Here is a 9,624-nt window from a genome sequence, read left to right as displayed (position 1 = left end):
GACTACGGACACCAGCCTCAACTGTGGCCAGCTCCAGGGTCCACCCGCACTCCTGCCCACGTCTCCTTTCCCCTGGCCCTTTTCCACCTTCCTGCTTCCCCCATCACGAACCCCCTGGATTTGCACTCCCCCCTCACACCCCACACTCTGGCCAGCCTCTGGCCTCTGCCCCTGCAGTACCCCCGGCCTGGGGTGCCCATCTTCCACCACCCTCCAGCAGGGGAACTCCAAGTTTCCTGAGCAGGGGGCAGGGGGCTGTTGAGTCACCAGTGTGGGGTGGCCCCATCCCCTTCGTGGAATCCCAAGTTGGCCTGGCCTTTGTCAAGCCTGTGCCCCTCCTCTGAAAGCAGTTTAGAATGGCACTGGTGCACCACAAGTCCCCACTGATGTTACTGGCACAGGGTAAGGTGTTACCATGACTGCTCCTGCTGCACCCCAGTTCTTCAACACCAGACTTCCCTTTCTGGACCCCAAGCCAGCTGGCTTCTTAGGGCTGCCCTAAGCCCTCCTCCCTTTAAAGGCCTTTTTTCTCTCCCTCTCTGGCTGTTGCCCACTGCCTGGCAGTGGACTCTGAGGCCCAGAGGTGGGTGGTGGCCGCCCCAAGGACATCCACCTCTGCCTCTCCTCTGGGTGCTTTCAGAGGCCCCACTTGACACCCCAACAGCATCCCCAGAGGCAAACTCAGGCCTGGACACCCCAAAGTGGGTTTTTCAGTCTTTATTTCTTTGGTGAGCCAGGACCCCAGGGTGGGAGGAAGGCTGCCTTGTCTGGGGGCCTAGACAGACCCCCCTGCTCAAGGACACTTTTCTGGGCATCACAGGTAAGGCACTACTTGAGGGCTGGAGAAGGATGAGCAGAACTCCCCCAGACTCCTCACTCCAAACTCGGGGAGCTTGATGTCTTCCCCGTTGCTCCTCACCCCCATATCTGGTCTGAGCCTTTAGTCTACATTCAGGCACAGGTAGGTGATTTTGAGTGTCAGCCCAGACTGCGTGGAAGGTGAGCAATTTTGGCGGAAATTGACCCAAGACTAGCACCACCCCCTGCCAGGCTGGTGGGTCAGGAGGGTCTAGCTGGGAACTGTGTGTAGAGGCCTGGCCAGGGCAGGCCGTGCGGGACCAAGGGGTCCTGTTTCTGAACCCCTACTTCAGAAGGCAGGCAGCAAGAGTGTGCAGGGACACCTGACTCCAGGGTGTCAGGCATGCAGTGTGTCTTGGTGTTAGCATCGACATCCCACCGTGGGCCAGTGGGTGAGCAGAGGCTCCAGCTCCTGGCCAGGTCCCACCCTAAGTGGACCGGGCACCAGTGCACACAGTGCCCTGCTCTGAGCTGCTGCTGGCCACCCCACAACATGTTGCTATGTGAACCCACGTGAATGGCAGCTGAGGAGGTGCTGGGTCATTCCATGTCGGGTGGCACAGATGGCTCCTCTCCCAAGGGACACATTGGGTGTTTCTCAGTGGCCCTCATAGGACGTGAAGGGGTAAATGGAGGTGATGGGAGGACAAGAACCTGGAGTTCTTGGGCAGTAGGGAACAGTGGCTGCTTTCTTGGACTTTGTGAAGTGCACGTCCCACTGGGCCAAGGTCACCGTGTTCCGAGGCCCGACCTCCCCCTTTCCTTCCGGCCTGAGCCCGACGTCCCTCATGGCCAGGCTAGGAGAGCAAGTTGTGCCTCTTCGTGAATCACCAGCAGAGAGTCCCCAGCCCTCCTGGTGGTGGCAATAACTAACGGGGGTCTTCCCAGGCAGTAGGGTGCCTGGGGTGGGGGCTGGGAGGACTTCCCAGAGAAGACCCCTGAAGCTGACCCGAGTGCCAGGGCTCTGAGTCCCAGCCCGCCCACCAGCCCAGCTCCCAGCCTCCTTCCCTCAATCCTTGCAGGGTCCCCATGTGGTCCCCGTCCAGGCTTCGGGGAGTGTCCGCGGGACATAAATTAGACTCTGCTGTGGCAATAAATAAAGCGGGGGCGGCCTCGGACGCCAGGCCCAGGTGCGCCCTGCAGGCTCACACGAAGTTCTCCTCCTCCTCCTCTTCCTCCTCCTCCTCCGACTCGGCACCCGGCGGCTCCGGGGGTGTGCCTGCAAGCGAGGGAAGCACGGTCAGCACACTGCGGGTCCCCAGCAGCCCGAGCCCCCGCCCTGGGCCCGCACCTGTGCAGCTGCCCGGGTGGCGCACGCCGATGGAGCGGCCCAGGAAGCAGGTAGCCTGGCGCAGGTGGCACGAGGAGACGTAGGTGACGTTGTTGTTCCCGCAGAGCTCCTGGCCGGGGCCAGAGGGCGCGGGGCAGGGCGCCGCGCGACACACCACGCAGTGCGCGCTGCCCGTCTGGTCCACCACGCACGACTGCGGCCGCGGGCACACCACGTAGGCGCAGGACTCTGCGGGCAGGCGCCGGGAGCGCGTCAGGGCACCGCGCGGGGGACTTGGCCCCCGGCTCCCAGAGACTCTTCCCTCCGCCAACCGCCCCTCCGCGCAGGAGCCACACCCCTCCGCGAGCCCCGCCCACCTATCCCGCCGCGGGCCCCACCCACAAGCCCCGCCCCTCCTGTTGCACCAGGAGCCACACCCCTCCACGAGTCCCGCCCGCTAAGCGCGCTCACTGGCGGGCTCGCTACACATCTCTCTGGCCCCTGTGAGCCCCAGGAACCCCTTTCCAAACCTCACCTTACTCTTCCTCACTCCCGAACCCCCTCAGTCCCTGCCCCACAAAAGACGCAATCCGGTGACACCCTCGTGCCTAAGCTCCGCCCCGCGAGCGTGCCACCCAGACCCCGCCCACCACAAGCCCCGTCCAACCCACGTGACCCAAACTGGTCTGCAGGCTCCGCCCCCACGTACTGTGGCAGCGGCCCAGGTGCATGACGTCAGGTCAGATGGCCCCGCCCCCACATGCTGCGGCAGCGGCCCCGGTACATGACGTCAGGTCTTATGGCCCCGCCCCTCTCTCTGGCTCCACCCCCACGCATGGCGGCAGTGGCCCTGATACATGACGTAAGGCTCGCTGGCCCCGCCCCCACTCACTGTGCCTGCGGCCCAAGTGCATGACGTCAAGTCCGCCGGCCCCGCCCCCGCGAACTGCGGCAGCAGCCTTGGCACATGACGACACGTCCTCTGGCCACGCCCCTCGGGCCCCCGCCCCGGCCCCGCCCTCTCGTGTTGCGGCATTGGCCACGGTACATGACATCAGGTCCGCAGGCCCCGTCCCCTCGGGCCCCGCCCCCACGTACTGCGGCAGCGGCCCCGGTACATGACGCGCAGGTCCGGGTGTCCGCGGCAGCGCGCAGCGCGCAGCTCGCACTCGTTGCGGTAGGTGGCGCCATCCGAGCCGCAGACCTGCAGGCGCGCTGGGAGCCCCGTGCAGTCGGGCGCGCACTCGCAACGCGGGCGGCCGCCCAGCATGCGGCATGCCTTGCCCGGGCCGCACTCCACGCCGTCGCACGAATCTGCGGACACAGGACACGGCGTGGGGCGGCGCTCGGGCCCGTGCATTGCTGCCTGATGTGCGGGGCGGTCCCGGGCTGGGGGCGCCGTCCGAGGTCTGGGATCCGGGGATGGGGGCGCCGTCCGGGTCCGTAGGGGCGGGGCCCGTGATCGGGGCGCCGTCCGGGGTCGGGGGGTGGGGGCGCTGTCCGGGGTCAGGGTCCCGGTCCGGGGGGCGGGGCCCGTGGTGGGTGTGCCGTCCGGCGTCTGGGATCCGGGGTGGGTGTGCTATCCTGGTCCGTGGGGGCGGGGCCCGGGGTGGGGGCGCCGTCCGGGTCCGGGTGGGCCCGGAGTCCGCGTACTGGAGCCAGCGGGGGCGGGGCTGCGCCCGGGCGGGGGCTGGGTCGGGAGCCCGGGTCACTGTGGGCGGGCGGGGCCTCTTCCGGACCTGGGGGTCCGGGAACAGCCGGGTCTTCCCAGGCTGGTTCCGCTGTTCCTCGGGGTGGGGGTGGGAGCCCTACTCCTGGGTCTGGGGTCTGGACAAGGACCTCCAGGGAGAAGGCATCGGTGAGGGCGGGGCCTAGGGGGCCTCCCTCAGCCCTAATCCTCGGCAGCCCCATTTCTCAGGTAGGGAAACTGAGGCACAGCTAAGGGAAGCCTCTCTCTGGGGTTCCCGCCCCCACTTTCAGTGTGCTGCTGATGGACTCGCAGGCCCTCCCGGGCTCTCTGCTGCGTCCTCCCAAGTCGTCCTTTTACAGGGGGCAAAAATGGGGCTGTGAGTGTCGGGGGGCAGGGGGGCCAGGCGCACCTCCGCTTCAGAGCTCCAGCCAGACCCTGGGTGACAGCCCCCGCCCCCAAGTTCCCTTGCTTGTGAGTCTGGATTGAGGGGGCCTCTGGACACCAAGTCCTGAGTTTGTGCTCCAGCCTCAGTTTCCCTGTGCACAAAGCAGAGCTGATGGTGGGAGCCCATTCATTACACAGGCCGAGCAGATACCCCTGAGGGTGGCCGGCGCCCCCCACGGAGACTCTGCCTGGGCATGTGGGCCGCACCTGGGGCTCCCACGCATTGGCCCACACGCACATCTGGAAACGCTCTGCCGGGTAGCTTCACGCGAGGGAGAGCGGAAGTGGAGGGCCGAGTCCCCATCCCCAGGGCCAGATGGGGGAGGAGGTGTCTGAGCCATCTCACGCCCAGGCCAGGCACTTTTTGAAGTATGTCCTCCTCCCAGAAGCCAGAGGGGGGTCTGGAGGGAGCAGGAGTATGTACCAGTAAGTTCAGGACCACCCAGCCAGGCTGATCTGGGATTAATCACATCTCACAGGCCAGGACAGGTCTGCACCCCTCTCCTCCAGCCTCCTGCCTGCTCCCTGCCTGACCCCACCCCCAGGCCTTGGTTTCTCCTGGTATGTTCTCGCATGCCTTCTCCATCTGGCAGACTCCTAATCATCCCCCAATGCCCCGGCTCTCATGTCCACCTCCTTCAAGTTGTGCCCTAGTGCTCCCTCTGGGCCCCTGGAGGTGCAGCCCTGACCACAGGGGGCTAGGAGGGTCCCCCAACCCATCCTCCAGGCCCTAGAATATGTCTTGACTCGTTCATTCTGCCCTCAAAGACCTCCTAGTCTGACGTGGGAGGCAGCATTTCTCAGAACAAGATCCAGAAGGCACATGCTTGTTAAACATGTAGCTACGATTGCACCACAGATCCCTAAAATCTGTGACCTTAAGGGCCCTGGTGTGGACATTTGGGAACACTGAGTGTGGGGTCACGAGCCAGATGGCCAGTCAGGGACGTCCCCTTCCCTGGAGTTAGGTGTGAGCCAATGGGGTGCAGGAGGGATTGGGCCTGAACAAAGGCCTGGAGGCTGGCAACCAGGCCGAGAGAGCATTTTCTTGGGTGTTAACTGCAGGAGGCAGAAGCTTGAGAGCCTGGGACTCTCCCCAGCTCCTCTCTAAGGCTGGGGTCTCCTCTACGACCCCCTGCACGATGGAGCACTCACTCCCAATGGTTCACCTTGGACCACAGTGATTGCTTTTGCTGGTCCTGAGTTAGACACGCTCGCCCGCCTGTGGCCTGTGGCCAAGGCCCTGGGTCTCACCTTTGCAGGGCAGGCAGTGGACGAGGCCCAGGAAGCCAAGGAGGCTGATCTTGTTCCCCGGGTGGGTGAAGTTGGACCAGGCGGTGTCGATGCTGGCAGAGGCACAGCACTCAGCCTGGCTTATGTCAGTCCTGAGCACCAGGCTGCAGGTAGCCTCTCGGCCCTGCTGGAGCCAGCACACACCACCTGCGGGCAAGGGGAACGGTTCCGGAGGGGTGGGACCATTGGTGCTCTCTGTGCCACTCCCTACCCAGCCTCTAGCCAGCGGGGAGGCATGCAGGGCTGAGTAGTTGCAGACGGGATGACGGACCCCCACCCAGGAAGGAGGGACAGAGCCACACTGGTGTGGCCTCCCTGGCTCCAGATCCCTTGGGGATCCCTCCTCTGCTCTGAATTCACCCCTCACCAGTGCTTCTCCACCTCCCCCCAACCCTGTTCCTCCAAGCCCCCAGCCAGAAGCTGGCATCCTGCCCAGTCCGTCAAACACCACAAACACCATGCGCTGGGCATGTCAGCGTCAGTGGGCCCTGGAGCTGCCTCTCCCGCCTCTGCCTTCTGTCTAGACAGCACTCGAGGGCAAGGGCACGCGAGCCCCCTCGCCTGGCAGGCTGCCCCCCTCGCCTGGCCTGCCTCTTACTCACTCGACTTGGGAACATTCCCCTTGCATGAGCTCACTGTCTCCCCGGGGACGTGGCCTTCGGGGAGGGGGCTCTGCTCTCCCTTTGGCTCGGGGCTGGGGTGGGGTGGGGTGCGGTGTGGCTGCCGGGGTGGAGGGGTGGGTAGGCAGACAGCCCTCAGTTTCCCCACCCGTCCATGGGGACAGGAATGGCCACAGCCCACATCCCAGAGCCATGACTGGCTCTCAGACTTGGCTGAGCACCTTCCCGGGATCAGCTCTGGGCATCCAGCGCCTACGCACCTATCTTACAAGAGGAGAAACTGAGGCCAGGAGTAGGGGTGTAACTTGCCCGCATCTCCTGGAAAGTCCCATGTGGGGACTCCAGTGCGCCATCTACCTAAGCCAGACCTGGGGAAGATCCAAGACCCCTCTCTAGGGGCAACAGGACCCATCCCCAAGGTCTAGGTGCGAATCTGGGCTTTGCTCCTCATGGGCTGTGTGACGCTGAGCCTCGGTTTCCCCATCCGGAAACATGGAGATGATAGGAGTACCCACACTGTTGGGTGATTGTGTGGGTTCCGGGAGGGGAGAGGTAGACACTAAGCACTCAATAAATGTCAGCAGTCATTGCAATTACTAACCTCTGCTGACCTCCCGGTGACCCTCCCTCTGGCCCGCTGGGGCAGGGGGAGGGGAGACCCAAGCCCCCCGGCCACGGCCGCGCCCCGCCTCGCCCCCGGCCGCGCCCCCCGACATCGCCCCGGGTCGCATTCCCGGCAGGCCCACGTGGGTGGCGCGCCCCGCCCGCCCCTTCCGGCCGCCCCACTCACCGGGCGCGGGGTCCCCCGAGCCCACGGAGCCCACGAAGCCCACGGCCCAAGCCAGGGCCCCCCAGGGCAGCGGCCAGAGTGGCCCGGGCGCCCCGGGACGCATGGCGAAGGCAGAGACCAGGGCGGCCCGCGTCGGACGCGCGGGCGGGCGGCTGCGGCCCCGACTTCCCAGCGCGCCGCCCTATAAAGGTCCCGCTGGCTGCGGGCGGGGCGGGGCCGGCGGGGCGGGGCGTGGCGCGTGAGTGGCGGGGCGCGAGGCCGGTCCCGCGCGACGTGTGCGGGGGCTGGGCCTGGCCGCGCGCGACTGGCTGCTGGCCAGGGCCGGGGTCCCATCCGGGAGCCGGAGCATCGAGCTGGGTCTGTGGCCGGCCCCAGTGGTGACCATGGGTGTGAGTTCGAGGTGGAGCCGGCCTTGCGTGGGTCCAGGCGGCGCCTCGAGGTGTCATCGTGGGTTTGGGGGTCTTTGGTTGTCTTTGGTGGTAGGGCGGCGGCTGTGAGCTAACTGTGACCCACTGGGAGCCCGTCTGTGGATCCGTGTGCTGTGTTGTGGTCATTTTCATAGCCCGAGTGTGGCCTGGGTGGCCAAGTCGTCCTCCTCTGGCTCTCCTCACCCCACAGCCCCAGACCTCAGCTGGAATGCTTTTCTGATCACACCCGCAGGCTACCCACCCATCCACCTGGCTAGAGCCTGGATGGGGGGAAGTTGGGTGGGACTGAAGCAGTGGGGAGAGGCTCAACTCCCTGCACAGCATGGACGACAGCAGTCCTCACTCCAGACAGGGCTTCCCCAGAGCCCATTGTGTGCCTCGCCTTTGCCCTTTGATCCCTGGGAGGCTGCGCACCAAGCCCTCCAAATTTTTGCAGATGGTGCCCCCAGGTCACACACCAACAGGAATGCATCGGTTTGGTGGTTTATGAGTTTTTTTCTCCTCTCCCCTCTGAGACTCAGCAGACACTCGGTTTCTGTACAGCCCTTGGCCGCCCTGGAATCCCGGTTGCCCAAGCAGAGGCGTTCCCTGCAATTTATGACAGCGACAGCGGTGTGGGCCTGGGAGGTGGGGGCTTTGGTGCAGCTGGCTGCTTTTCCCGCTTTGGAGCTGGTCTCTTCTGTCTTGGGGGCCTCCAGAATTGTTAAGGCACCACGGATGTGCTGTGGGTTCTGCGGAGTCCCCTCCTCTGTGTTCGTGCTTCTAAGAAATAATTAGCGAACATTTCTTGATGGCAGGAGCAGCCACCAGGCAGGGTGCTGGGGTACCATGGTGACCAAGGCAGACCTGCCCCCACCAAGCTGGTGGTTTGGAGGGACCGTAGACAACAAGATGTGTAGGCAAATTAATCCATAACTTCAAAGAGTGGTAAATGCTTTCAGGAAAATAAAGAAGGTTGAGATCGTGGGGAGCAAGTGAGTATCTCCAGGGGGTGCCTATGCCTGGTCACCCCCATTCCTGCAACACCCCGAGGTGTGGAAACTGAGGCTCCCTGGAGCAACACAGCACAGCGCCTCCTCTCCCACCAGTAGAAGCCACACCTGGACCGTTCCTCGATCTCAGCTGCCCAGCCTGACCCGTGTCCGCCGGCCGGTGGCCAGGGGCCAAGTTGCTGCCCTCATGGCACTGAGGGAGGACACCCACTGTCTTGACCTGGCCTTGGCCTCTGGCAGTCTCCGGGGATTCTCCCTGGATTGAGGACTAGAACAGGGATGAGACCGTGTTCTCCCGAGGGTGTGCCCAGGCTGGACACTGTGACCTTGGCCGAGACCTGACCTTGCCATGCCTTGGACACTCTGGCCCAGGCTGTGCAAATCAAAGGGACATTGTCTGGCTGGCGTGGGTTTGGGGCCTCTCCGGGGAAACCGAGGCCAGCTGCCAGTGGACTACTGCTCCTGGATTCAGTGTTCCTCCCTAATCCAGAGGCCATGTGCTGGGCAACATCAAGCAAGTCACTGACCCTTTCTGGGGAGCCCCCTCTTCCCAGTGACAGCTTCCCCACCCCATCCCTTCCCGGCCCTGCCTTCCTCTTCACCCTGACACAGCCTCAGCCTCACCCCTGCAGCCCACTTCCTGCCCCAGCTGCTGTAAGACTTCTCCCCAGCTCAAACACCTACCATGACTCCCCACAGCCCCTGCTGTCAGGCTGCTTCTCCCCACCTCAGACCCCAACAGGTAAACAGGCACTGAGACTTGAACATTGCACTGGATGTCAGGGGTGTGTGCTGGGAGCGAAGTGACTGGATGTTTGTGCTGCAAGTGAAAGTGCAGCTCCAGGGCGTTTGGAAGAATAACAGCCCCAGAGACAGCCAGGCTAATCCCTGGAACCTGTGGGTTTGTCACCCTCCGTGGCTAAAGGGGACTCTGCAGATGGGATTGAGTTAAGGACTTTCAGATGGGAGATCACCCTGGATGACCCAGGGGCCCAGTGTCAGCACAGGGTCCTCACACGAAGGGGCAGGAGGGTTGGAGGCGGAGAGAATGGAAGATGCTATGCTGTTGGCTCTGAAAGTGGAGGAAGGGCGAGAGCCAAGGGGTGTGGGCAGCTGCTAGACTCCAGGAGAGGAATAGGACAGACCCTCCCCTGGAGGCACACACAGCTTTGCCTCAATTTCCCCCAGCAAGATGCAAGTTGGGCTTCTGACCTCCAGACCTGTAAGACAAAAAAACCT

The 9,624-nt window shown here is 64.1% G+C and overlaps 1 protein-coding gene across 4 annotated transcripts; it reads right to left on the bottom strand.

The window, feature by feature from the left end:
* Positions 1-702: 702 nt before the first annotated feature.
* FSTL3 (follistatin like 3) lies at positions 703-7,119 on the bottom strand. 4 transcript variants are annotated; one of them, XM_045542315.1, is made up of 5 exons: positions 6,966-7,119; positions 5,517-5,702; positions 3,227-3,442; positions 2,150-2,377; positions 703-2,077 (listed from the first exon to the last, which is right to left on the bottom strand). In XM_045542315.1, the coding sequence occupies exons 1-5, from the start codon at positions 7,066-7,068 to the stop codon at positions 2,004-2,006; spliced, it is 807 nt and encodes a 268-aa protein (XP_045398271.1). In that variant the 5' UTR covers positions 7,069-7,119; the 3' UTR covers positions 703-2,003. The 4 variants fall into 4 exon arrangements, with proteins under 4 accessions (XP_045398271.1, XP_045398266.1, XP_045398276.1 ...); XM_045542310.1 differs by lacking the exon at positions 6,966-7,119 and having other exon boundaries at positions 5,517-6,855; XM_045542320.1 differs by lacking the exons at positions 3,227-3,442; positions 6,966-7,119 and having other exon boundaries at positions 5,517-6,855.
* Positions 7,120-9,624: the final 2,505 nt, after the last annotated feature.

This window comes from Lemur catta, chromosome 1, assembly GCF_020740605.2.
Source record: "Lemur catta isolate mLemCat1 chromosome 1, mLemCat1.pri, whole genome shotgun sequence".
NCBI classification, from domain to species: Eukaryota; Metazoa; Chordata; class Mammalia; order Primates; family Lemuridae; genus Lemur; species Lemur catta.
This window is presented reverse-complemented; position numbering and strand designations above follow the sequence as displayed.

What these genes read in the sequence shown, in the direction of transcription:
- FSTL3 (XM_045542310.1), bottom strand. Translation starts at nt 6,015, where the DNA reads ATGGTGTTTGTGGTGTTTGACGGACTGGGCAGGATGCCAGCTTCTGGC. An exon ending in CCACTGCCTGCCCTGCAAAG is followed by an intron (nt 3,443 to 5,516) that starts GTGAGACCCAGG and finishes CTGTGTCCGCAG; the next exon opens with ATTCGTGCGACGGCGTGGAG. An exon ending in GTACCGGGGCCGCTGCCGCA is followed by an intron (nt 2,378 to 3,226) that starts GTACGTGGGGGC and finishes GCCTGCCCGCAG; the next exon opens with AGTCCTGCGCCTACGTGGTG.